At 39.6% G+C, this 27,317-nt stretch overlaps 5 protein-coding genes and 1 non-coding gene across 12 annotated transcripts; 3 read left to right on the top strand and 3 right to left on the bottom strand.

Moving 5' to 3' along the window:
* LOC103871364 lies at positions 1 to 16,873 on the top strand. 7 transcript variants are annotated; one of them, XM_033291106.1, is made up of 5 exons: positions 7 to 1,484; positions 1,594 to 1,664; positions 1,954 to 2,105; positions 2,206 to 2,250; positions 2,368 to 16,873. In XM_033291106.1, the coding sequence occupies exon 5, from the start codon at positions 8,089 to 8,091 to the stop codon at positions 9,904 to 9,906; it is 1,818 nt and encodes a 605-aa protein (XP_033146997.1). In that variant the 5' UTR covers positions 7 to 1,484; positions 1,594 to 1,664; positions 1,954 to 2,105; positions 2,206 to 2,250; positions 2,368 to 8,088; the 3' UTR covers positions 9,907 to 16,873. The 7 variants fall into 7 exon arrangements, 6 of the variants coding, with proteins under 6 accessions (XP_033146998.1, XP_033146997.1, XP_033146996.1 ...); XM_033291105.1 differs by having other exon boundaries at positions 8 to 1,484; positions 1,587 to 1,664; XR_004458010.1 differs by lacking the exon at positions 2,206 to 2,250 and having other exon boundaries at positions 15 to 1,484; positions 1,587 to 1,664; positions 2,368 to 14,216; positions 14,545 to 16,873.
* Positions 8,623 to 8,729, bottom strand: LOC117134453. Its single transcript, XR_004458640.1, has one exon. It is a non-coding gene; the product is annotated as a small nucleolar RNA R71 (small nucleolar RNA).
* On the top strand, positions 9,910 to 11,031 carry LOC117134323. Its single transcript, XM_033292593.1, has one exon. The coding sequence runs from the start codon at positions 9,910 to 9,912 to the stop codon at positions 11,029 to 11,031; it is 1,122 nt and encodes a 373-aa protein (XP_033148484.1).
* Positions 12,265 to 13,760, top strand: LOC117134322. Its single transcript, XM_033292592.1, has 2 exons — positions 12,265 to 13,158; positions 13,263 to 13,760. The coding sequence occupies exons 1-2, from the start codon at positions 12,265 to 12,267 to the stop codon at positions 13,758 to 13,760; spliced, it is 1,392 nt and encodes a 463-aa protein (XP_033148483.1).
* Positions 13,960 to 27,008, bottom strand: LOC103868406 (putative BTB/POZ domain-containing protein At2g40440). Its single transcript, XM_009146507.3, is given in 3 exon segments — positions 13,960 to 25,932; positions 26,054 to 26,112; positions 26,115 to 27,008. Coding segments are annotated over 3 exon segments (642 nt in total). The 5' UTR covers positions 26,194 to 27,008; the 3' UTR covers positions 13,960 to 25,428.
* On the bottom strand, positions 19,726 to 20,796 carry LOC103868407 (glutathione S-transferase T3-like). Its single transcript, XM_033292591.1, has 2 exons — positions 19,996 to 20,796; positions 19,726 to 19,827 (listed from the first exon to the last, which is right to left on the bottom strand). The coding sequence occupies exons 1-2, from the start codon at positions 20,794 to 20,796 to the stop codon at positions 19,726 to 19,728; spliced, it is 903 nt and encodes a 300-aa protein (XP_033148482.1).
* Positions 27,009 to 27,317: the final 309 nt, after the last annotated feature.

The following is a 27,317-nucleotide window of genomic DNA, read 5'->3' as shown; positions in this document are numbered from 1 at the left end:
CGAAATCGAAAATAGTTTTGGGCTTGTCTACATAAGCGATTGATTAAAATAAATGAAAAAAAAAATTCAAAAAAACCAGCCAATAGAATTATAACGTTTTTCCTGAGAAGCTCTATATGAGTGCCACCTCAGCAGAAATCACTAAAGTAACTTCTCTTTTAATGTATAGGGGGATTTCTCCTAACTTTATCTCATCCCACGTTTATCTAACCATATCGACAGTTTATATATATTCTTAAAAATATAAGATCAATTTTGAGAACTGTTGGTTATAGTACTTACCTGAAACTATTGTTTTTTTCTATTTGATGTTAAACTAATTTTTTTCAGCGATGTTAAACTAAATAGTTATAAAAAAAAACTAAATAGTTATTTAATAAGGATAAGAAACCTAGTATTCTAATTTCCCCTACATTTTCTTTCATAATGAACCACTGCTTTTAGTTTAGTTAGCCAAAAAACAAAATTTATTCAGTTAAGTATCTTTATATATAAAGAAGGGTTTGTATCCCTCACATGAAGCCACATGGGATGACAGGTCAAAAATCGTTTCATGTCGTCGCGACACCTGTCCTGCATTCAAAACGAAACGCTTCATTAAGTAATGTATTCAGGTAGGCCTGGGATTTCGGGTATTCGGATCGGTTCCGGGTAAGATCCGTTCGGGTCCGGATATTCGGTTATTTACAAATTGTATCCAATGAGTACTTGGAACAGTTCGGTTCGGTTTCGGATCGGTTTTCGGTCGGTTCCGGGTCGGTTCCGGATATTAAATTATTAAACCAAAACTAATATTTTTATGTATTTTATATTTTCTATTTTTATTTTTATTTTTTTTTTAAAATAGTTTAATCCAAATCGGATATATATGTATAGTTTAAAAGTAACTACAACGAAATAGAAGTGGTGCAGTGGTAAAAGTTGATGTACTTTCAACTTTCCCACCCGGGTTCGAAACCCATGAGGCGCAAATTCATGTTTTTTAAACATTATTTCGGTTTAAACGGGTACCCGATCGGATCCGGATAAAAACCCGAACCGACCCGATACCCGTGGATATTCATAAACATTACCCATCGGTTAAATATGCCTTATCCGAAACCGATCCGAACCGGTCCATTTCGGGTCGGATCCGGTTCGGTATTCGGTTCCGGTTAAAAAGTCCCAGGCCTATATTCAGGTTATTTCGGCTTCTTCTTTACGCATACATTTCAATGTGTACTTGGGCTAAGAAATCAGAAGGGTCTGTATTTAAAAGTACATGCAGCCCGAAAGCCCAATAAAGTGTGCCCTAATTGTGTCGACAAGAAAAAATGGAAATTTTAGGATCGGCCTTTACTTTGTTCTATGGCGTCTTCTCATCTTCCTCACTATCTCTGAAACCGCACGAGTTATGTGATTAATCATATTAATTCAATCAACCAGGACGAGGTCTTGAATGTATGATTTACATCAGTGAGGCGGTGTATTGCGAGTATAAATAGGTCAGTATTCCTGCTCTCGAAATCATCATCTCTTCTATATCTCTTTTAGTACACTTATATTCCGTGATATGGCTAATTTGAGAGTTTTTCTCCGAATTGAAGCCGGCAGGTGTTCCTCTGTTGACGGTTGTCGAGGTTAGGTTGATGTGGTTCTGGAAGGCGTGGTGGGGAGATGTAAATGTAAGTTTATTCTTCAGATCTTGATTGTTGTGTATTCAAATAATTCCGGCGAGCTGCTTTCTGTTTATTGATACTGACTTCAATCGACCACCGTTTCAGGCTATTATTTTGCAAACCACCATTAAACTCTGACACTAAATGAATATCCGTAACTGAAGAATTTTTTTCTAGGTGTTAAACATCAGAGAGGAGATTAACAATATAGTTCGGATTAAGAGTTATCAAAATTTTGATTTATGCGTCTCCAAACTAATAATTTGATTAATAAACAAATGGTTCTGTTTTCCAGGGAGAATCGTGTCTCAAGAACATCTCTCTCTGATGGTCTTGATGGACTTGAGGAAGGCCACTTAAAGGCTTCCTCTTCGTATTCTCATGGTACAAGTGAATGGGCGATGATGAATCACTGGAGAGTCTGCAGGACAGAGTTTAATTTCTAAAGTGAGTATTCTCTTTTCATATCTACAAACATCGACATTAGGATCTATAAAAGTTTTATAATCTGTAATTCTTGATTATGAATTGGCTTCTGGTGTTAAAGGGTGGGAACGGATCTGAACTCTTAAGAGTATATCAACAAGGATTTGTATGTGTAACCCTTATTGAATCTTGAGCTATAGTCTCTTGCTTTCTGACAAGTCTAGCCATCAAGACAATACCATTTTGATGTTATTCTTTTCATACTCATGTATGATATCATCAGGTGACTGGAGACATACATGAAGAAGTTGAGAGTTATAACCGCTTGCTTGACAAAGTGGTAGACTGGTAGTTCACAATGGAAGAAGACTCACGAGCCTGCACAGAAAACTGCTGCCATTGTGACAACCCTATTGAAATTAGAGCCACATGTGTTCCCAAAACAATCATGGATGAGATGTGTTTAGTTGTTTCTCCATTTGGCTGAGTTTCCTCCCATTAAATATGTGCGGTAATTGATCTGAAATTATGTGAACTTTACAGGAACATTGGAGAAAACGAACGCTCTGGCTGATGTCATATAAGTTCCTGGAGGCACTTGCTGTTATTTTTAGAAAATATTTAATAAATTTGTTATGTAATATTGGAATCTTTTTATTGTTCCATTACTTATTTATCTAATCTATTAAAACAGGAGTACAAAATTAAACTTACCCTTACACTTGCACAATATTTACAATAACATGCCACTAAAATATTAAATAACCATAAATTTAAGCTATTAATGTGTTTTCCTAATTTAATTACTCTTTACCTAAATAATTATTCTATTTATTAAAAACACCACTCCACATATATCTCTCTTATTAAAAGCAACGATTCTATTGTTACAAAAATATTCATGTTTATTGAAAATCATAAAAGTGTAATTTGAAGAAACAAACAAAATTATAAACAAATTTGAATTAACCCTAAAATGATATCAATTGGTCAAATAAAATCTAAACTTAACTAATTAATCGAATATTCCTTCCATATATACTATCACAAAAAAACGAAACTAACGAAATCTTTTAGTTAATTCCAATTTCCATCAACAACAATATTCCATATTAGTTTATTAGGAACTAAGTCGTATATGGAAATAAAAATATATGAATATATATAGTTTAAACGATCGTAAAGTATTGTGACAAAATCAAATATCTAAGTTTAACTATGGATCTAACCGGTGATCATTAGAGGGACATTAAGAATGAGTAGGAAAAAAAATGTAGAGGAATAAAATTATATGAATGAAAAAAAAATTATTTCTCATCAATTTTGGGGAGGAACAAATTTGTTTTATATTCTTCTAGAATAAAAGGAATAAGAAGGAATAAAAAGGAAAAACTATTTCTTATTAATGGTAAAATAAAAAATGAATAACAAAGAATGTATTATTCTTTTTCATTCTTTGGTCACCAGTTATACCTTATGTACAATATGATATACTTTCGAAACCAGGTGTTTTGCCCGCTATCGCCGGCATAATCATTTTATTCTTATTTATAAACACATGCATTACAAATTCAAAAATAATTATGATAAAAAATTGTTTATATTCTCAAAATTTTAAACTCAATATAAAATTATTAAATAACAAAATTATTTATCAAAAATATATGTTTGTTATTACAAATACTTATTAGTTTATGTCTTATTAATACAATAAAAAATCAGTATGATATGTTATTATTTATTCTCTTTAAAATTTCAAATTAAACATCAAATTATTTATATATAAAAAATGTTTTTTATCTATAAAAAAAATATGCATATTATTGTGTTGAAATTTTAAAAACACTTATATATTAGAGATATTATAGAAAATTCATAAATCTTTCAAAATACGTTTTTATATTAGTATATTCTTATTCCAAAGTCTTGAAAAACATGTTTTTGATGTTAGTATGTTTATTTTTTAATAGCCTTAGCACAAGCTAACAATATATATTTATTCTATTAAAATTGAAGTAATAACCAATACTTGCCTACTTTAAAGTGATTTTTTACATTTCCTTCAATCTTTTTAACTAATTTAAACCTCTTATTTTATTGTATTTACCAAATAATCCGACTTCATTTATTACCCGATTACATTCATTTTTTACTCTTCCTAATTACTTCATTAATTATATTTAGGATAATAATTCGACAACATTTATTTTACGTGATAACCAAAATAATTTCACAAGTTTGAATGAAATTAATTCATTCATAACAAGAATTCAAAATGTTAATAATTTTTTTAATTTGTTTATAGAATCAGTTAGACATGGGAATCCAAGTACCCGTTAGGGTACGGACCAGTTTTCTGGATATCGGATTTTTGGATTTAAAATTAAACTTTGTTCGGATATTATAAATTTTAGACGGGATCAGTACTCGGATCCTTCTGGATCCGGATAGGTTTGCATGAAGCTAAAAATATCCAAATAACTTATGTGTTTAGAAATTTCATTAAACAATTTATAAAAAAGTAAAAATTAACATCCGCACGGGCGTGCGGGTCAAGCTCTAGTTGTTAATAAAATGACAAGTTTACAGAGGAACACATAATCCTATAAAAAAATATTTAATGAAATCATATATTTTACACCGTGCGAGTTCCAGCACTGGCTTATTTTTAAGTTTATATAAGAACACGTACAAATCACATAGATAAAATGTTGTTTCGTCACATATTTTACACCATGCGTGTTCCAGCACTTGCTTAGTCACAGATTTTTTTTTTTTGGGTAAAATGTTAAGCTTACCATTTTCTGAAGATTTTACAATGTTGTTGTTAAACAACTTATTACAAAATAAAGAAACACACAACCACAACCCAGCTTAAAGAAAAGAGAAAAAGCCTCAAGGAGGCCTAATATATGATAAGTAAAATAGTAGCAGAGAGGTGGAAGAAGATCTTGCCGAGTACAATAAGAGGCGGTCACACATCATCCTGTCAAGGGATGAACTGATGACTGCTGCTGGCGTTGATGTAGCGGTGAACACTTGGGCATTGCGCTCCTTCCAGATGAAGTACATTGCCGACTGAAAGTAGAGCTTCATGACTGAGGAGACAAGAGCAATTGATGAAGCACGAGGCTGATTGATCCAAGCTGCGACAGAGTGTAGATCCATAGGGGATTTGACCAACAAAATGTTAATTTTCATGCATATATTTTATATGCACCTGATGTTTAAATAAACTCTCTCTTAAAAAAATACATTGATTTAATTTAATTTTATGATTTTAATTTTTAATTTTATTTATGAAATCAGTCATTGGAAAAATTATGTATGGCAATTAAGTTTTCCATTGAGTTAAATTATTTTATCTTAATGAAACCACATATATTCAAATATGGAATGAATATTTTTAAAAGACCAAAATATAATAATTTTGGATAATATCTTATTTGTTTTATTTGTATTGATGTGTATTTTATTTTATTTTAATTAAATTTTATTTATAAGTTATTTAGCTTTGGTGTTATATTTTTTGCGGTATATTTAACTTGGCCATGATATATATTTCTAAAATCCAAAAATCAACGATGTAAAATTTAATATTTAATCTTAAATATGTTATTTATTTTTCGATTCACTTTTATCAACTTTTCTTATAACTTCTTCTCAAAGATATATTCTATCACATATAATCCTTCATCATCTAAAAATTTCTAAAAGATAAATACAAATCATTATCATACACATTTTTTGCAAATGCAAACCTGAAAACAAACCACAAAATCATACAAAAATAATAATCTAAATCACAAGTAAAGTATATCCCGTCCGTAGGGCGGGCCGACCCTAGTAAGTAAATAAAAAGCTCTTCTGATCAGTGACCTCTTAGGGAATAACTTTTCTCTCTTTGCAAACAATGGCTCTTGGACTTTTCATTCGCCCAAAAAGTTCGGCTCATGAAAATAGTTATTGAATTCTTCTTATTTCTTGGAATTAAAGAATATTTTAACTTGTTTCTAAATTTAAACTACGAAAATAAATTCAACCTGAGGTAAGATACTTAGAGCATCCACATTAGTGAACCCCCCTTTGGGGTTCATAGGATTTTTTTAATATTTTTAGGTGGGGTCATGAATAATGTTGAACCTCTTGGTATTGTGCTTCTGCATTAGTGAACCTGAAAAGGGGTTCACAGGAATTAAATAATTTATTTTTTAATTTTTTTTAGTTTTGAAATTATTTTGAAAACATGAATAAAATATTATGCAATAAATTTTTTAAATAAAATTTATTCATTACATTGATAATTGATAATTGATGAACATACAAAGATTATTGATTGTTTCCTAATGTTTGCCATACATTTTCAACTAAATCAGCTTTCAAACGTTCATGTTTTCCTGAATCTCGAACTTCATTGCGCATGCCTAGCATGTTAGTGGAATGCAAACTTTCTCGCCTTGTGACCTTCGAACCTCTGCTCGACTCTCCTGACTCGAACTGAGAAGTATCAGTTAGACTGTATTTGCCTCGTTCGTTCTCTACAATCATATTGTGCAATATGATACAACATCTCATAATCTTCCCTAACTTTTCCTTGTCCCATAGTCGGCATGGGTTTTTGACTATTGCAAATGATATGTGGTGTTTTTAATACCAATACATGTGCACTTTGAGCTCATTTTCAGTTCTAATTCGTGTTTAATTTACATCATTCCAGGTTAGGAACAGCTGAAAGAGTAAAGGAGAAAGTTTCAGGAAGTCAGATGCTGTTTTGAAGGATTCAACGTGGAACAGTCATTTAGAACAACCCAAGGGTTGCTCCCGAAGAGATCAAGCATTAGACTGCTCCCGATCATTAAGGAAACTTCCTATTCTGGAGTTTGCCCTAGTTTCGACTTTCTCTTTCTCTTATTCTCCTATCACCAGCGCCTCCCTATAAAAGGGGAGGCTATCGTTTTCTTAAAGACACACTAGTTTTTACAAGAAACCTAGATTGCTCTTTTGGATTTTACGCAACTTGTAAGGGAGAAGGCTCCATCTCTCATTCTCACGAGAAGATTACCCTGAACCCTTTGTCTTTTTACTTATTTTATATGCAGTATTATTCAGAAATCTTGCCTGTGTCATCCTGCTTTGATTGAGTAGTAGGCTAAGCTTGCTTAGGGTTGTAGGGTGTTAGCCGCATGAACTGAACACAAATAAGTGATCTCAACTATCTTCATTCATATTGATCTTACTGCCTGCATTGAACTGATCACTTAATGTTGGATCTATGATTTAATCCTCTAGCTAACCGTTAGGAGATAAGTCGACCTATATTGAATGAGCTTAGTATCCCTAATCAGCGAGAGTAGATATTAGGGTATTAAGTGAACTAATTAGATCTTGCATCTAAAGCTTGCTTTCGCGTCTTGTTCCAAGCGAGAGCTTAGGATTCAAGGCCGACACGCATAGGGAATAAGATCACGATAGTGAGTTGTTCCAGCTGAGTGATCTGAGTTCTAGACCGCATTTCATCGCACTTGAATAGTTGTTCAGTTCTGCAATTAACATCCGATCATTGACCCTAAGCCAGCTTCATTTAAATTGAATTCAAATTACCTAGGCATTCTTGTTACTTTTGTCACAATTAATTCTCAAAACCCACTTGTTTCTCAGCTTGACATTGAACTCATAAGAGTAAAGAGTAAACTGGTCCTCTGGATTGAATCTCAAATATTACAATTACCACTGTTAACTTGACAGTAGCAAGGATTCATTTTTAGAATATCAAGTTTTGGCGCCGTTGCGACGGGGACTAAGCTTTTACCTTTATTTTTCAGTTTAATATTTAGTCTGAGATATCTAACTTGCTTTACTTCTTTGTTGGAACAGATGATCCAAGTGCATGACCAGTAGACATACTCGGAGCAACGCACAAGGACCACTACATCAGCTGACTAACGAAGAACTCGCAAGATTATAAAGACAGAACCGTCAACAGCCAAGAACAACCGACACCAACATGGGTGATCATGGCAATATGGATGACCTCACTGCTGCATTGGCACTCATTCAACAACAAATGCAGAATCAGCAACAGCAGATGCAGCAGATGCAGCAAACCATCCAGAATCAGCAACAAGCTGCACAAGAGCAAGCAGCCGAGAACGCTGCGAGAGAGGAGCGTGGTGCTCTTATTGGGGAGCGAAACCTTCCGAGGAATTTCGCTACTAACCGCTCTCCCATCAACCCTCCACCCTGTACTCGACAGGATTATGAGATCAAACCTGCACTGATAGGTCTGGTACAGAAGAGCACATTCAGTGGCCTCACTTCAGACATACCAATGGACCACATAGAGGCCTTTGAGAGGATCTGCAATTTCTCTCGCTCAAATGGAGTGCCACCAGATTACGTCAAGTGCACGCTGTTCCCATTTTCTCTTGAAGGGAAAACGGCACGTTGGCTGCAATCTCTCCCAACCGGTTCTCTAACCTCATGGGACCAGGTTCGATCAGCATTCCTGAGCCACTTCTACACAAAGTTCAAAACCGCGGCTCTAAGGCATAGAATCTCCAACTTCAAGCAGAAATCTGATGAACCCTTTTATGAAGCTTGGGAGAGGTATAAAGAGTACCAGAGGGAATGTCCACACCACGGGTTTGATGACGATTACATATTGGAGGTGTTCTACGATGGAGTGAGCTATGAGTACCGAAACACCCTTGATTCCTCTAGTAACGGAGACTTCATGACTCAGACCACCCCTGGTGCATTCGTGCTGATTGAGAACATGGCTTCTAGTTCACTCAACAAGAACAAGGAGCATGATCGCTCCAAAAGTGTGAACAGCATAGACGATTTAGCGGCGAAAGTGGACCAACTGCTGAAGGGAAACCAGAGCCAGGTCTTCATAATGGAAGAAGCATCTCCTGAGAAGAGTGCGGGGGACAAGGCGTTTGAAGCTGAGCAGGCAGGAGACGATCAGCAGGAAGTGAGTTACGTAAATGGACAAGGGTGGCAGCTGAAGAATTATTACCCAAACCCTAACGTAAGGAACAATCCACAACTTTTCTGGCCTAAGCAGGACAAACAAGTTGATCCGGCGCAGAACAACCAGGGCCAGTATTCGGGATATCAGAAGAACTACCAACCCCGAACATATGTTCTAAGCCAACCGCAGAGCAATCAACCTCAAATACAGAACCACCAGAACACTCAAGTCGCTACCTCCACCCCTGTCGCTGTTCCGCAAGATGAAACTAAAACCATGCTGCAGCAACTCCTCCAAGGACAACAGCTCCAAGGGAAAGCGCTGAACCAGGTCACTACCGAGATCAATACCAGGATGAACCATATGTTCGGAGACCTGAGCACCAAATATGATAATGTCGCAAGCCATATGAGACAGATGGACATTCAGATAGCTCAGACTGCCGAGAGTGTCAAGAGGCAGCAAGGTACTCTACCTGGTAAAACAGACAAAAACCCCAAGGAGTGCAATGCGGTTCAGCTAAGAAGCGGGAAGCAACTTTCCGAGCCAGAAAGGAGAAGGTTCACCGCGGCTGAGAAAGGCAAGCAGAAAGAGTCAGAGCAACCACCAGCCGACCAAGCAGATGAGGGGAATACAGAGCCAGTAGTTGAAACAGTCTCGCCAGGCTCAGAACAACCAGCTGAAGCAGTGCGCCCGATTCCAGAGGCTGTTCCTCCTCGCGAATACATTCCAAAAGTCCCTTACCCTGTTCCAGCGAAGGTCACTCGTAAGGACAAAGAGGAAATAAAATGCAGAAAGATGCTGGAAGATCTAACCGTCCGACTTCCCTTGATGGATGCGATCTAGATGATGCCCTCCATGCGTAGCTTTATGAAGGGATTGATCTCAGGGAAAATATCAGAGGAGAGCGAGTTCATGACAGTTTCCAAGGAGTGCAGCGCAGTGCTTCAGAACAGGCAAATAAAAAAACGAGGAGATCCCGGCAAATTTGTCCTCTCTATCCAGATTGGGAAGACAGTTTTCGCCTGCTCCTTGGTGGATCTTGGGTCCAGCGTGAATCTCATGCCGTACTCTGTAGCTCTACGACTCGGATACACGCATTTCAAACCAACTAAGATGTCCTTGGTTTTCGCAGACAGATCAGTCAAATCTCCTGTTGGTATTCTAGAGGATCTCCAAGTGAAAGTGGGGAACACCTCTGTTCCAGCAGACTTCGTTGTTCTGGAATTGGAAGAAGAGTCTAAGGACCCTCTCATCTTGGGAAGACCATTCTTATGTACTGTCGGAGCTATCATTGATGTGCGACAGGGGAAGATTGATCTGAATCTTGGGGACATAGTTATGCAATTTGAAATGGATGAGTTGCTAAAGAAGCCGATGTTGGATGGGCAAACCTTTGAGGTCAATGAAGGGGTTGATCCGCTCCAACCACAAGAAGGAATGATCGAGGAGATTCTTACCGAAGACCCACTGGAACTTGCACTAGTGCGTGCTGAAGCCGAGCAGAGTATGGTGAACATTGATGCTGATGGATATGCCAAGATGCTTGACTCCGCAAGGAGTATGGGGAGAATGGTAGCGAGTCTAAGTCTGGGGGAGGATATCAACAGGTGCGAGACCACTCCATCTGGAGCGACCCCTAAACCGGACCAACCAGAGGATCCCTGGAGCGAGCTCAAGGCTCCCAAAGTTGAGCTAAAACCCCTTCCCAAAGGGCTCAGGTACGCTTTCTTAGGTCCAAATTCCACATATCCTGTCATTGTGAATGCTGAGCTGAATAATGTGGAAACTGCATTGCTTTTATGCGAGCTTAGAAAATATCGTAAGGCATTAGGATATTCGCTAGCTGACATCCCTGGTATTTCGCCTGATTTATGCATGCATAGAATCCACTTGGAAGATGAATCAATGACTTCTGTCGAACATCAGAGGAGGTTAAACCTGAATCTAAAAGATGTCGTTAAGAAATAGATAATGAAACTTCTTGAAGCAGGCGTGATCTATGCGATTTCTGATAGTAAATGGATCAGTCCTGTTCATGTTGTACCTAAGAAAGGTGGGATCACTGTTATCACAAATGAAAAGAATGAATTGATCCCTACTAGGACAGTGACAGGACATCGCATGTGCATAGATTTCAGGAAAATTAAATGCAGCAACTAGAAAGGATCACTTCCCACTCCCTTTTATTGATCAAATGCTTGAGAGATTGGCTAACCACCCATATTACTGCTTTTTAGATGGTTATTCAGGTTTCTTTCAGATTCCCATCCATCCAGACGATCAGGAGAAGACGACGTTCACATGCCCCTACGGAACGTACGCTTACAGGAGAATGCCATTCGGCTTGTGCAATGCGCCAGCAACATTCCAGCGCTGCATGATGTCGATCTTTACTGACCTGATTGAAGACATTATGGAAGTTTTCATGGACGATTTCAGCGTCTATGGAAGCTCCTTTAATGTCTGTTTGTCAAACTTGTGCAGGGTTCTTAAAAGATGTGAGGAGAAACACCTCGTACTCAACTGGGACTTCATGGTCACAGACGGGATTGTTCTAGGGCACAAGATCTCCGAGAAAGGAATTGAGGTGGATAAGGCAAAGATCGAGGTGATGATGAGTTTGCAACCACCAACAAACGTGAAGGCCATCAGGAGTTTCTTGGGTCACGCTGGGTTTTACCGACGGTTTATCCAAGACTTCTCAAGGATAGCAAGACCACTCACCAGACTGCTCTGTAAGGAGATCAAATTCGATTTCGACAGTGAGTGTCTAGCTGCTTTCCACACCATCAAGGGAGCTCTAGTCAGTGCACCTGTTGTGCAACCACCAGACTGGGACCTACCCTTTGAAATCATGACTGATGCAAGCGATTTTGCAGTTGGAGCAGTACTTGGGCAGCGTAAGGACAAGAAACTTCATGTGATCTATTACGCTAGCAAAACTATGGATGAAGCTCAGTGCAGATACGCTACAACTGAGAAAGAGCTTCTGGCTATTGTTTTTGCTTTCGAAAAATTTAGGTCCTACCTAGTGGGATCTAAAGTGATTGTGCACACAGACCATGCTGCTCTTAAGTACCTGCTCACAAAGAAAGATGCGAAACCGAGGTTGTTAAGGTGAATTCTTCTTCTCCAAGAATTTATCTAGAGATAAAAGATAAGAGAGGTGTCGAGAATGAGGTTGCTGACCATCTATCCAGAATGAAGATTGAGGACGACACAACTCTTGACGAGGAACACCCAGTTGAACACGTCAACGCGATTGGTCTGTGTTACGCGGAACAATCTCCAAGAACCACATCAGACTGCTCCAGCATCGCGGAACAACCTCCGAGGAAGGCACCCGATTGTTCTCACATCTCAAAACATCATGTCGCCTTGATCCAAAAGCAATATCCTCACCTCCCATGGTTTGCTGAGATTACGAACTATCTAGCTGCTGAAAAGCCACCACTTAAGTTCACACGAAACGACAAGAGGAAATTCCTGAGAGAGGCAAGGCGTTATGTTTGGGATGAACCGTTCTTGTACAAACAAGGCAAGGATGGTTTATTCAGAAGGTGTGTTCCAGAGGCAGATATCCCAGGAATTCTGCACCACTGCCATGGTTCATCTTACGCAGGTCATTTCGCTGCATTCAAAACGGTTTCTAAAGTCCTCCAAGCAGGGTTCTGGTGGCCGACTATGTTCAGGGATGCTCAAGCCTACGTAGCCAGGTGCGATGCATGCCAGCGACTTGGGAACATCAGCAAGAGGAATGAGATGCCTCAGAATTACATTCTAGAGGTTAAGGTATTCGACTGTTGGGGAGTCGATTTCATGGGACCATTCCCTGCGTCCTTCAAGAACGAGTACATCCTTGTCGCCGTTGACTACGTGTCTAAGTGGGTAGAAGCAGTAGCAAGCCCTACGAACGATGCAAAAGTGGCGACTAAGATGTTCAGCTCAATCATATTCCCAAGGTTCGGAGTGCCTAGGGTCGTAATCAGCGATGGTGGAACACACTTCATCAACAAGGCATTTCAGGGCCTTTTAAAGAAGAATGGAGTGAACCACAAGGTGGCAACCGCTTACCATCCACAGACGAGCGGACAGGTTGAGGTGTCCAACAGGGAGATCAAAAGCATCCTGCAGAAAACTGTCAACACTTCGCGAAAGGACTGGTCGCTTAAGCTGGACGATGCGCTATGGGCCTACAGAACAGCCTACAAGACGCCGCTAGGACGACTCCCTACCACCTTGTGTATGGTAAAGCATGTCACCTCCCCGTCGAGCTTGAATACAAGGCTGCATGGGCAGTCAAGCTACTGAATTTTGACATCAAGCCAGCAACCGAGAGACGCATGATCCAGATTCATGAACTGGAGGAGATAAGGCACCTCGCCTATGAAAGCTCCAAAATCTACAAAGAGAAAACCAAGGCCTACCATGACAAGAGGATCATTGCCAGACAATTCGAACCCAACGATAAGGTCTTGCTTTTCAATTCGAGGCTGAGATTGTTCCCAGGGAAGTTGAAGTCTAGATGGTCCGGGCCTTTCACTGTTAAGGAAGTTCGACCCTACGGAGCAGTTGTGTTATTAGACAGAAAAGGCGACGAGTTTGTAGTGAATGGACAGCGCGTCAAGCACTACCTTGCTGACTCCACTATCGCAGAGGGAGAAGAAATTCTCCTAAGCGAGCCCCCATCAGCCTGATCGATTGATCCAAGTCGAGCTAATGACTTTAAACAAGCGCTTGGTGGGAGGCAACCCACTGATCAGTACATATATTGTCTACATAGTCTGTTCTTTTCCTTTTCTAATTTATTTTGCAGGTAAAAAAAAAAAAAATCGGACTCTTCACTCAGAACAACCAACGGACTGTTCTTCTGTTAGAACAACCCATCGACTGTTCCAGGTAAGTGTTCCGAACAAAAAAAAAAAAAAAAAAATAAAGAGGATAATTTCGGGAACAGTTAGGGTTTTTCCTATTTAAGGCTTCACTCTTCACTTTCCCTTTCAGTCCGCCGTACACTGATCCCCCACTTGCGATTTTCTCTAAACAAACCACCAAATCTTTGATTCTCAACCGTTTTAAGTGGTTTTGCTTCTCATTCGTTTGGAATCTCGAGTTCTCTCTGTTTTTGCAGATCACTTCACCAGTTTCCACAGGTAAGAGGCCCGACAATCCCAACCAAATCGCAAAAACTCGGTTTGCAAGTTCATTTCTAACCGCTTTCATAGATCGATTCTTGTTTAACCACTTGATTTCGATCTCCCCTTGTGCTGTTAGAGTTGATTTAGAATATGAACACTCTCCTGTTTCACGATTGCGATTTGAGAATGAAGCAATAAGGGTTTAGATTTCAGTTTGATTTGGTTGAAATTTGTTGAAGTGAACAGCGGTTTGCAGTTCGCACAAGGAGAGATGGGAATACTTCGATTCCATTTCTTCTGTGTGAAATAATAGAACTAATGCTTGATCTTGTTTGCCTTGTAGATGGCAAGAACTAAGCAATCCGCCAAGCGAACGAGAGCCACGTGCACAAGCCACCCCCGCAAGTGCAGCAACAAACGTCCGCCTCCTACCCATGGCCCCGTGAACAAGAGGGTGAACTGATTGATCTCGACAGCCCATTGCTCATGGACTTCAATTGCGAGGGGTGGGATAAGGGGACAGCAGCGCGTTACAACGCCCTCCTCCGAGTTGACATGCTACCCACTCGTTTTTGCCACGCGGAAACTTTGGCTGATCTTGGGATCGACGAGGATGTATTCGAGACGCTGCACGCCATCGGGATTGCTCCTCTGTGCTACACAACGCACGAGCTCTACCCAGACCTTGTTCGCCAGATGCTCGCCACAGCCACGATCACTTACGAGGATTCCGACGCACCCTCCTACGCCAACTGCTCGTTCTCTTTCATGGCAGATGGAGAGTACTGCTCCTTGTCCCTCGACAAGCTCAATGAAATCTATGAGATGGCCACTGAACCGAAGGGGGTAGCGGTGGCGAAAAAGTTCTCTCCCTCTTACGCCTTTTGGGACTGCGTTGCAAATGGGAACTTCACAGCCGGAAAGGTCTACCAGTCGCAGATTCGGAACCCCGCGCTTCGTGTCATCGCGAAGATCATCTCAAACCTCCTGTTCGCTAAGGATCTGACCTCGAAGGTCACCAACGGGGAGCTGCAAACCCTGTACACTGGTATTGAGGATGAAATTCGCGCCTCTGGTTCCAGAATTCCCATTCAAAAGGTTAAGACGAATCCCGGTTTCAACTTCATGACCATGATATGCGAGCGGCGACAGTGCCTTATGCACGGCTCGAAGAAGAAAGACAGGAGCGGCAGCCTGCTCACACCGCTTTTCAAGCATTTCGGCATTGATCTCACCAAATACAGCGTCAACAAGGAGGTCCAGTACCTCGACATTAGGTACCTAATGGCGTGCCACATCATGCGAGATGAATAGACCTACAGCTTTTTCGATAAAGCCGGAACTCAGCTATTCACCAAACTGCCTCACCCCGAGATCACCAGGTTCAGCGTGTTTGAGAACATACGGTTTCTTCCTCCCCCCGAGCTCCTTTGCACTGATCCACGTGCTGCGGTCCCTGACGAAGACATGGATGATGTTGAGGACATCACCCCTGAAGCCGACCCATCGTACGACCTCGGAGAGCTCGCTGATGTGACCGATGATCAAGCTTACAGACGCTGGATGGTGGACTCGCAGCGAAAAAACAACAGCCTCATGCGGAGGATACTCCACCTCGTCACTGGGGGATGCATTGGAGGGAGCGCCCAGCGCCAGTCTACGACAGATCGCCCACCAAGATCCCACTGACCAGGCAAGGAGCCCATGGGAACTGGCCCTTCTTCAGAAGAGGTTCATCGCTCGCGCAACAGGCGATCCTTTGACCCAGCCGAGAGCGGCGAGTCCGACTGAGTCCGCAAGGACTATCCTCTATCCATTGTTCTATCCATCTGAACTTTTTATTTTTATTTTTTATGTGTTATGTTGTGTTGCTTTTTGGCTGACCTCAGCTTCATTTCCACGAGGGATGGTGTCGATTAAGTCTGGGGGAAGCACTGTGTGCTGAAACTCTATTTCTTTGTTTCTTTGTTTTTGAGTCAGTCCTTGCGTCATTTGGATGTTTTATCGAGTCAGTTTAGGATCGAGTCAGTTAAAACTCTTGTGGGAATTAGGACCTTGTGATATATTCTTTTAACCACCTCGTGCTCTAACATTCTTATCCAGTGACCTTAGCAGTGATGAAAGAGCCCATACTTGGACCTGGAACACCCTTTGACTCATCTCATTTGACTCTCCAGAAGCTCTCATCCGATCAGGTTACACTGGGTAGACTCAACTCCACCCCAACTTGAACCTAATCTTGACTGAAATTCTTCTTGTTATGGGCACTAGATCAGGGAAACGAGACCAACGCTCAGGGCTTCTTATTCTTTTTACCAATCTTGCTGATCCTGAGCGGCTAGCTCATTTTTAGCTAGTTCCAACCTTCTACCTAAGCCTTTATTTTCACCCTCATGCATTCTATTTTTCAATGTTATATGTGCAGATATGTGCAAAAGGGCCGGAGAGGATAGGATTGACACAGCCCCTTACTCGTTGACGCCTGACACTCAGAGAGAAGAGCAAGCAGATTGAGAACAGTCGACAAGATCAATCCTTAAAGAAAGGAACAGTCGAAGGCGCATGGAACAATGGCACCCCGTGAGAAACAGAGGATAGACCCCCAGCGGCTGCAAAACATTCGTCCCGATACCTCTCTCCATCTCCACTCAAAAAAAAAAAAAAAAAAAAAACTGAATGCTTTAATTTATTTATGATGGAGAGGGTAGATTCGAGATGCATGCTGCTGGAAAAGGGTGAGCAAGAAGTGGGTACAGATTTTGGAGGAATAAAAAGAAGTCAAGAGCCGGAGAACAGTGGCACGATTGATCCACACTGTAGAACAACCCAATCCGTGAGGCAGAGATGAGTAAGGGTTGTGGGCTTCAACAAATCCGTCCTCTCTTGCTATTTTGCGCGATATCCTGCATGCACTCAAACACGGTAACCCCTAAACACTCTCAGCTCCACTGTAAAACAGCATATTCCTTATCAACCCGTCTACCCTGAATAGTGCTTGTAATGAGAAGCTCACGCTGTTCTTAAATGATTCTTAAAGAAGTTTTGTCTCGATAGTGTAACCTTTTCAGGTATGAGATAGAGAGTACGGAGCTGATCTTCGAACAGCAATCGTGGGGTGTTCTGGTAAGGGTGTGCAATCTGATTCTACAGCTTGTATGGTTCAGAGATGTGTGGTAAGAGCATGGTTATTCAGAAGAAAGCGAGTTCCCACTCCTTCAAACCTTTCTTCCTGCTCTTGAGGCTTGGTCTTGTTCGAGGACAAACAAGGATCTAAGTCTGGGGGAATTGATATGTGGTGTTTTTAATACCAATACATGTGCACTTTGAGCTCATTTTCAGTCCTAATTCGTGTTTAATTTACATCATTCCAGGTTAGGAACAGGTGAAAGAGTAAAGGAGAAAGTTTCAGGAAGTCAGATGCTGTTTTGAAGGATTCAACGTGGAACAGTCATTTAGAACAACCCAAGGGTTGCTCCCGAAGAGATCAAGCATTAGACTGCTCCCGATCATTAAGGAAACTTCCTATTCTGGAGTTTGCCCTAGTTTCGACTTTCTCTTTCTCTTATTCTCCTATCACCAGCGCCTCCCTATAAAAGGGGAGGCTATCGTTTTCTTAAAGACACACTAGTTTTTACAAGAAACCTAGATTGCTCTTTTGGATTTTACGCAACTTGTAAGGGAGAAGGCTCCATCTCTCATTCTCACGAGAAGATTACCCTGAACCCTTTGTCTTTTTACTTATTTTATATGCAGTATTATTCAGAAATCTTGCCTGTGTCATCCTGCTTTATGATTGAGTAGTAGGCTAAGCTTGCTTAGGGTTGTAGGGTGTTAGCCGCATGAACTGAACACAAATAAGTGATCTCAACTATCTTCATTCATATTGATCTTACTGCCTGCATTGAACTGATCACTTAATGTTGGATCTATGATTTAATCCTCTAGCTAACCGTTAGGAGATAAGTCGACCTATATTGAATGAGCTTAGTATCCCTAATCAGCGAGAGTAGATATTAGGGTATTAAGTGAACTAATTAGATCTCGCATCTAAAGCTTGCTTTCGCGTCTTGTTCCAAGCGAGAGCTTAGGATTCAAGGCCGACACGCATAGGGAATAAGATCACGATAGTGAGTTGTTCCAGCTGAGTGATCTGAGTTCTAGACCGCATTTCATCGCATTTGAATAGTTGTTCAGTTCTGCAATTAACATCCGATCATTGACCCTAAGCCAGCTTCATTTAAATTGAATTCAAATTACCTAGGCATTCTTGTTACTTTTATCACAATTAATTCTCAAAACCCACTTGTTTCTCAGCTTGACATTGAACTCATAAGAGTAAAGAGTAAACTGGTCCTCTGGATTGAATCTCAAATATTACAATTACCACTGTTAACTTGACAGTAGCAAGGATTCATTTTTAGAATATCAGCAAACCTCGCTTGCAATACCCCAAAAGCTCGTTCGACATCTTTTCTGGTGGATTCTTGATGTTTAGCAAACAGCTCTGCTTTATCACCTTGAGGAAGTGGGATAGATTGGATAAATGTCGACCAATTCGGATAAATTCCGTCAGTAAGGTAGTACGCCATACGGTAAGTGTGGTTGTTGACCTTGAATTTAACTTTAGGTGCTCGACCTTTTATAATGTCATCAAAAACAGGAGACCGATCAAGAACATTGATATCGTTAAGGGTACCTGGTAATCCGAAAAATGCGTGCCATATCCAAAGATCTTCTGATGCCACAGCCTCTAAGACAATTGTCGGCTTTCCTGAACCTCGTGTGTACTGCCCTCTCCAAGCCGTTGGGCAGTTTTTCCACTCCCAATGCATACAATCAATGCTGCCAATCATCCCGGGAAACCCGCGTGCCTCTCCAATATCGAGTAATCGTTGAAGATCTTCTGCCGTAGGTATTCTTAGATACTCATCACCAAAAAAGTGTATTATCCCATTAGTAAAATGTTCCAAACATAAAAGAGCAGTACTTTCACCGAGTCGGAGATATTCGTCATACGTATCTCCCGATTGACCATATGCGAGCATACGTATAGCTGCCGTACATTTTTGAAGTGGTGAGAGCCCTTTCCTTCCGTGAGCATTTACTCGGTGCTGAAAGTACGGAACACCTGTAGTTAGAAACAAAGAGAGTGGAAAAAAAAAATTAGACGAATGTGGTTGTCTGAAATTAAGCAAAGTGTGTGAGTGTGCTTACTAGAGAAGAGATGCTGTCTGAAATTAATTACCAAATTCGAGATGTGTGCTTATGTGTGCTTCAGTGTTGTTGTGTGATTGTTTACAGAGAAGAGATTGGAAAGATGGTTTTGTTCTGATTGTTTTGAGAGAATAGATCGAGATGAAGATGAGAGCAATGCATAAATGAGAGATAGATTATATAGTGTCTTTCTCGACATCATCCGCGACAACTACATCATACAAAAATAAAAAACAAACGAGTACAACCCATGACCTGAGCACATGTTTTCTCACTAGTACAACCCGTGAGATGACCCATCAACCTCAGACTAAACCTTGTAGAACCCGTGACCTCCACAACCAACAACCCGTGACCTGTAGAACCAACAAACCTTGTAGAACCCGTGACCTCCACAACCAACAACCTTCACCTGTAAAACGAGACAGAAGAAGATAAGTTAAAGTCAAGTAATCAACAAAATTATCATGTAATGAACAAAGTTATCAAGTAATGAACAAAAGAATCAACTAATGAACTAAGAAAATCCTCAACTAAGCACAAGCAGTTATCAAATTATCACCTAGAGCATCTCAGAAACGAGTTTCTCCTTAAGAGCCACCTCACTATCAGTTAGAGTTTCATGTTTCTTAGAGAGGAGACGATCTAGAATTTTTTGTTTGGCTAGGTTGCGTTTCAAGTCTAGAATGGTTTCTAGTCGATCAAAGGCTGCTTCATTCCCCTTTTTCTTGCGTTTGGCTGCTTTGCAAGCCTTAACACCAGGAGGCCTAGCCTCATCCGAGTCAGGGACTGACTCTGCAGCTTCCTTCCGTTTCTCCTTTGCACCATCTTTTGAGACAGAGTTCGATCTCCACTTTTGATCAAACCTCAACTCCCTCCAGGCGTGTTCAAGATTGAACTTCGCCCCGTAGTCGTTGAAGAAGATGTCATGAGCAGACTTCATGACATCGTTCTCATTTTGGCCACTAGCTTGCTCCTTCATAGCCGCCTCATAGCTTCCCACAAACTTACACACCTGCTCATTAATCCTTCCCCACCTCTGCTTACACTGACTCCACTCTCTAGGAGCAGAGCCAGTGAGCTGAGGGCTTGAATTAAAATAATCCTCTATTCTTTTCCAAAACGAACCTAACTTCTGCTGGTTACTAACTATGGGATCCTTTCTGGTGTTCAACCAGGCACTGATGAGGACAATGTCCTCTTGTGTTGTCCACTTTCTCCTCTCTACGGGTTTAGGAACATCTGAGGACCCTACATCTATGGTTTGAGTGGTTTGAGTGTTTTGAGCGGTTTGAGTGATTTGAGTGTTTTGAGTGGTTTGAGTGCACTGGGAAGATAATAGGTTCACAAACCCGACAGAATTAAGAGAAAAGGGATCCATTTTGGTTTCAGGTTTTTGGGTGTTTTCACAAGAGCGTGGTGAGTTAGAGTGATTTTTAAAAGTTGGTTTGTGTTTACAGTGGTTGGTTTCAGTATCTATAAAAAGGATTTACTTCCTTTGTGTCTCTAACTACCAAACATTCATTAGCCTTAATTACAGATGAAGTAGTTCACATAATGTATTCATTACACATCAAATCAATATTTTTAATGACCATTCATCACAGCAACCAACCAACAACGATTTAAATTAACCTATGTGAGTTCCTAGTTATAATCTAGTACAGATACTACTCTACATATTTAATGAACTTAGATGAGTTCCTAGTTAAGTTTCAGTTCAACTACAGAAACCAACACACCTATCAGTACACGGAAAGAACTACTTCGGTTTAGTTTCTGTGTTTACCTGTTCGATTTCAGTCGAAACACACCCTCTCCAGAGCAGCCACCTGCACTGTGAGGTTATACACGTCACCAGTGAGCTTATCAAGCAGCAAACTCAGCCTTTTAACTTGTGCCTGCACAAGAAAAAAAGAAACGTTGTGAATGACTTTTTAAAAACCTAAATTAAGAAAAATAAATCAACTCTTAGACAAAGTGACAAACCTCGACACTCTCAACCAGCATTGGCACCGACTTGATCACCTCATCAGCCTCCTCCACACGCTTACGCAGCATTTCGATCTCCTCCTGCACACCACAAACCCAAGGCTGACGATAATGTAACCCATCAGCCTTGGTTAAACAATAAACACATCAGACAACACATTCCAAATATTGAACTAAAGCACAGGTTTGTATCTAATAATTCAAATGGGTAACAGGGTTTGTATCTAACCTCGTAGTTTACACAGCTGAAGAAGCGTTTCCCTGGCTGAGTGTCGAACTCATCCTTCACTCGAACCTCGTCTATCATTCTCCCACCACAAGCGCATCTTTTGGGCATCCCATGTTCCGAATCGGAAACGTATCTCAGGAGGTTTATGTGCTCCAGTTTCCTCTTACAATCTGTTCTCTCATCTGCGGGATCCATCTAAAGCACAAAACAAGAAATGATTAGCACAAAAAAACTGTAAAATACGATCATACGAACCGTCTATCCAACCCAGTTTACTATATCAAACCACTAATCGAAACCCCCAAATTTTTTTTAACCCTAATTCGAAAACCCCTATTCGATTTTCAATCCGCAAATCTCGGACCATTAATCGATAAATAGAACCCGTAGACAAGGTTATACAACCCTAGATCCAAACACATCTCGATTTCGAACCCTAACCCGAGATCAGAAAATCTTTTGACAATTCACAATGGCGATATCGACAACAGAAGGCTAATATCTAAACGTCAATCGACTCGGAACTCACCTCTGGTCGTGGAGGAGACAATCCGGCGCCGAATCGATCGAGAAAAGGGGAGAAAATGGGTGAGAGCTCGGCGTCGCAAATGAAATCGCCACATAGAGCAAACCCTAGCTTTCTCGTGAAAATGAGAGAAATGATTCTCTCTCCGCGTTCAAGCGCGTGACCTCTCCTCCCCTTCACCAATCAGAATGCGACACCTGTCCTGAACCCGTATCGGACGGGATCACTGGTAAGAGGCGGTTCGCCAAATTAAATCCAATTTCTCATTTATTTTTATTTAAAAGGCCTTAAAACCTGAGCCCATGAACCTGTTTAAAACCCTCAATGTGGTTGCTCTTATGATTTATGAACAAACTTCTTTTGCTAGTGCCATCTATTCGGTGTGGATATTTCCATACATAATAGACTTTAGTCATGTATAGTGGATATATTTTGAGTAAATATTTTTGAATGTCACTTCATACTCTTCTACGTTTTGAAGAGGCTTTGCATATATGTATATTACAGTAGTATGTATATCACCATGAATGAACACATGACCACAATTCTAACCCCACCAAACCACATGCAGCTGCCTTGTCTCTAGTCTCAACGATTATTGAAGTATTTCTACAGCTTAGTTCCACCTGAACACCTACAAAATATCCAATATGGAACCATTTTTAAAAAACCGAGCAATTAATTCATTGAATTTACATGTTAGCATATAATTACAATTTACAACATGGTATTCTTAAACCTAATTCCCAGTTAGAGTGCTTCATGTACAGGCCTGTTTTACTGATTAGAAATCAAATATCTGATATGGAATCGAACCAAATAATAAACAAACTGAATTGGTTAGTTTTTCCATCTCTTGACCACCCAACTCAGTTCTTTGAGAAAGATACAAGAAGTCACTTATTGATTCCAATCTAACATGGGTGAACCAGGTTTAAAATATATATATATATATAAACAATTATCATGCCTTAATTACTTACTATGAACGGGTGATATGAAAATTAAATAGAATATTGTAACATCCCGAGTTGTGATATGTGAAAAGGCTTACGAGAATTGATTTGACTACCTATGTTACCAAAGTTGATTTACTTTTTCCGGAGCACATCCTGAAAGAACTCCAGAGTTAAGCGTGCTTGAGCTGGAGTAGTGGAAGGATGGGTGACCTATCGGAAAGTGATTCGTGATAGCATGCAAGTGAGGCCAAAGCATGGGAAAAGGTCGGATGGTGATTGCAGGGTCAGTAAACAGTGATTTCGAGCCTTTGGAAAATTAACGGACTGACTGTCAGACAGGATGGGGCCCACAGGCCGAGAGAGCGGGCATGGATGGCCCATTAGCCGTGGGCGGATCAGGGCATTACAAGTGGTATCAGAGCTAGTTAGTCGTCTCAGTTCTGACCTGAGAGGCGTCTTGAGACCTGTTGTGGAGCGCAACGAGGATGTTGCGTTCTTTGAGAGTGAGTGAATTGTAACATCCCGAGTTGTGATATATGGAAAAGCTTAAGAGAATTGATTTGGCTATCTATGTCACCAATGTTGACTTACCTTTTCCGGAACACATCCTGAAAGAACTCCAGACTCCAGAGTTAAGCGTGCTTGAGCTGGAGTAGTGGAAGGATGGGTGACCTATCGGGAAGTAATTCGCGATAGCGTGCGAGTGAGGCCAAAGCATGGGAAAAGGTCGGGTGGTGATTGCATGGTCAGTAAACAATGATGCTAAGCCTTGGAAAATTAACGGACCAACCGTTAGACGGGATGAGACCCACAGGTCGAGAGAGCTGGCGTGGGTGGCATATTACCCGTGGGCGGGTCGGGGCGTTATAAGTGGTATCAGAGCTGGTTAGCCATCTCAGTTTTGACCTGAGAGGCGTCTTGAGACCTGTCGTGGGCCGTAACGAGGACGTTGCGTTCTTTGAGAGGGGGTGAATTGTAACATCCCGAGTTGTGATATGTGAAAAAGCTTAAGAGAATTGATTTGGCTACCTATGTCACCAAAGTTGATTTACCTTTTCCGAAGCACATCCTGAAAGAACTCCAGAGTTAAATGTGCTTGAGATGGAATAGTGGAAGGATGGGTGACCTATCGGGAAGTGATTCGCGATAGCATGCGAGTGAGGCCAAAGCATGAGAAAATATCGGGTGGTGATTGTAGGGTCAGTAAACAGTGATTTTGAGCTTTTAGAAAATTAACGGACCGACCGTCAGATGGGATGGAGCCCACGGACCGAGAGAGCGGCGTGGGTTGCCCATTAGCCGTGGACGGATCAAAGCGTTACAAATATATTGTTAACGCCTTTGTCCACTGTCTTACTGATACGAACAACATCAATGATCAAACAATATTGAAGAAAAAGAATCTCTGGCAAAGACCCATTGATGATATTAATCACCAGAATATAGCGGCAAATTACTAATTAAAGTTTAAGACGAATTCACTACCATGCAAACCTCTCCACCTATCCCAGATCTGAGTCCGTTCTTATTTTTTATGAAAGAAGAGGAGCTGAAGAATGGTTTATATAGATGAATTGAAAAAGATGAGATATTATCTCTCAAAACTCTTTAGAAATGTATTATCGATTGTTGATGAAATGAAACTCACTTTGACAAAAGGATCCAAAGAGTCAATAGTTGAGGATGAACGATTTACCTTTTTCTATGGATTTTTTTAAAGTGAGGTGTCAGGCAGGCAGAGCCGGACCTGAATTGTTTGGGGCCCTATACAATTTTCTTTTAAGAATTATTTAATTTTTTTTAAAGGTTAAAATTTATTATAATTTGTATTTAAATATAAACTTAATCTAATTTACTGCCATATATACATAACTATGCATTTTTATTTATCTTTTATGAACATTTTTTTTTGAAAACATAACATTTTTATTTTACACTTACACATTTATATATATTATTATATTTATAGACATATTATTACGAAATTATAAGAAATTGGGGACCCATTCGATTGGTTCAAAATAATTGGGTCAAGCCGGGCTCTGCAGGCATGGGGTGCTGACGTATCAGACCCTGGTGAGTCTCCACTGAATCATTATATAATAGATTACTTCAATTTAGTAGTAAATCAAAACTGACCACAAAATAGGACCAAAGAAAACTCTAGACACACAATCTTATTTAACTCAATACAAATAATATGATTTAGCATATTGAGCTCGTTAAAAACAGATCAATCGCATTTCAGACGATTATTGAGAAAATAAAGACGTCACGAGAGCAATCATGTTAACGGTCTTCTTGACTTCATCTGCAGTAAAGACAGTAGGTACCACAGTTTCTACAAGCCCTGGAGTAAATGTTGCTTGTCTGCGAAACAGAAGCCTTCATTATCTCCCAGGCAAGATTTGGGTTACTGACTACGAATAATTTGAAGACCTCCGAGCTAGCTATGGTAGATATATTATTTTTGACATAACTGAAAGCGGCTTCATTGAGGCCATTGTCGAAAGGTATCTGAGCAAGCTCAAGGACGTCAAGAGCATTCGACATATCCAGAGAAGATATCATTTCGTTTCTGCACAGATCACGTAGATGAGGGATTTCGTATTTGTCAGCGGCAAGATAGAGTGACTGAACATTCTGCTTAGCTTTCGGAGAAATCATAGTGCCATCGCTATACATAAATTCAACAAAAGTTTCTAACTCTTCTTTTTTCATCTCTGATAGAGTGACTGTCTCGACCTGCTCAGCCAAAGTCTTAACCTCGTCAGATTCCAGCATCTTCTTAAACACCTCTGATCTTGATGCCTATTCGTAATCCAAACATATATAAGGGCCACTCACTAACCAGTAATTAAACATAAACATTTCTAGTATTGATTCCTAGATCAGATAATAGTGAGTAAGAGATCAGAGATAAGAACGAGACCAGAATAAGTTTGTGAGCGGATATAGCTGAATCGTCATCGTTGTCCACACCCGCCTTGAGCGTACGTCAACTTGCCATTGTTCTTCCAAGACCTTTGCAAGTCCACCCGAGAATATCTGTTGGTTGGTTTGAGTTGCCATAGTTATAAGGTAACATGATTTTATTTCTAGTAAACTATAGTGGCTTATATAGAGAGAACCCAAAGACAACCGTCCAACTTCTTAATACTTACGTTTTGGAAATTGAAGGAGAAGCATTTATATTTAGTCAATTAGTACAGTGGAAATCCTGGTGCACAAAAAAAGAGGACAGTGGAAATCCTAAGGTCTGGTTGCACTCAACGGGCTACTCTCTTGGGAAATGAACCGTTGTCTTGTCTATCTTGGCTTATGTAAAATTTGGAATTGCGGAAGCTATTTTCGACCTCCAACATGTCTAATCTAACTTTGTGTTATGAATCTTCCCATAAACATGTGAGTGTCTTACTGATGATTGTGAAACAGAGACATGGTCGATTCTAAGAGTAAGAAGATTATAAACAATTTGGCAAGAGTCAAATAAATACTCTTTACATATTTGGAGGTCAATATTTATGTAAGTTATTTATGTCAATAGATTTTTTTTATAATTTTAGGAGGCTACGGACTAATGTTTCATATGTCTATGTTCCGGACTAGTAGGAGATACTAATCTTCTTTATTAAAAGAGAAGTACCATTTTTATCTACCATAAAAAAGTTATACTAGTCTTACTAGGTCCATTTCATTAATTATATTTATTTAATTATTTACATTAATCTATTAAATATATAAAGATATTAATAATAAATCAATTTTAACTGTAAATTTAAATTTTATTTTTAGTTATAACAAAATGTTGAGAAAAAATCTAACAAAATCTTTCTAAAAATTTAAAATATTTTATTTAAATTAATACTATTGATTAATTTTGCAATTAATAATATATACTATTATACATTAATTTAAATAAGATTTTATTATAAAACAAAATAAAATAAAATTGTATGCTATTTTCAAATTTTATAATTATATTATATAACTTCTTTATTAAAAGAAATACCATAAAAAAATCCATACTAGGTCTATTTCATCAATAACATCTATTTGATTATTTAAGTTAATCTATTTAATATATAACATTTTGAAAAAAATATTATAAATTATATAGATATTAATAAATAAATTTTAACTGTAAATTTAAAATTTATTTTTACTTATAACAAAATATGTTGGAAACAATCTAA

The sequence above is a fragment of the Brassica rapa genome, chromosome A05 (assembly GCF_000309985.2).
Source record: "Brassica rapa cultivar Chiifu-401-42 chromosome A05, CAAS_Brap_v3.01, whole genome shotgun sequence".
Lineage (NCBI taxonomy): Eukaryota > Viridiplantae > Streptophyta > Magnoliopsida > Brassicales > Brassicaceae > Brassica > Brassica rapa.
The sequence above is the reverse complement of the archived record's forward strand: the minus strand, read 5'-3'. Positions and strand labels throughout refer to the sequence as shown.

Coding starts and splice junctions, on each gene's coding strand:
- LOC103871364 (XM_033291107.1), top strand. CDS start 8,089: ATGGGTGATCATGGCAATATGGATGACCTCACTGCTGCATTGGCACTC.
- LOC117134323 (XM_033292593.1), top strand. CDS start 9,910: ATGCCCTCCATGCGTAGCTTTATGAAGGGATTGATCTCAGGGAAAATA.
- LOC103868407 (XM_033292591.1), bottom strand. CDS start 20,796: ATGGATCCCTTTTCTCTTAATTCTGTCGGGTTTGTGAACCTATTATCT. Junction 19,828..19,995: donor TGGCTCTTAAGGAGAAACTC/GTTTCTGAGATG, acceptor CTCGTTTTACAG/GTGAAGGTTGTTGGTTGTGG.
- LOC117134322 (XM_033292592.1), top strand. CDS start 12,265: ATGAAGATTGAGGACGACACAACTCTTGACGAGGAACACCCAGTTGAA. Junction 13,159..13,262: donor ATCCACAGACGAGCGGACAG/GTTGAGGTGTCC, acceptor ATGGGCCTACAG/AACAGCCTACAAGACGCCGC.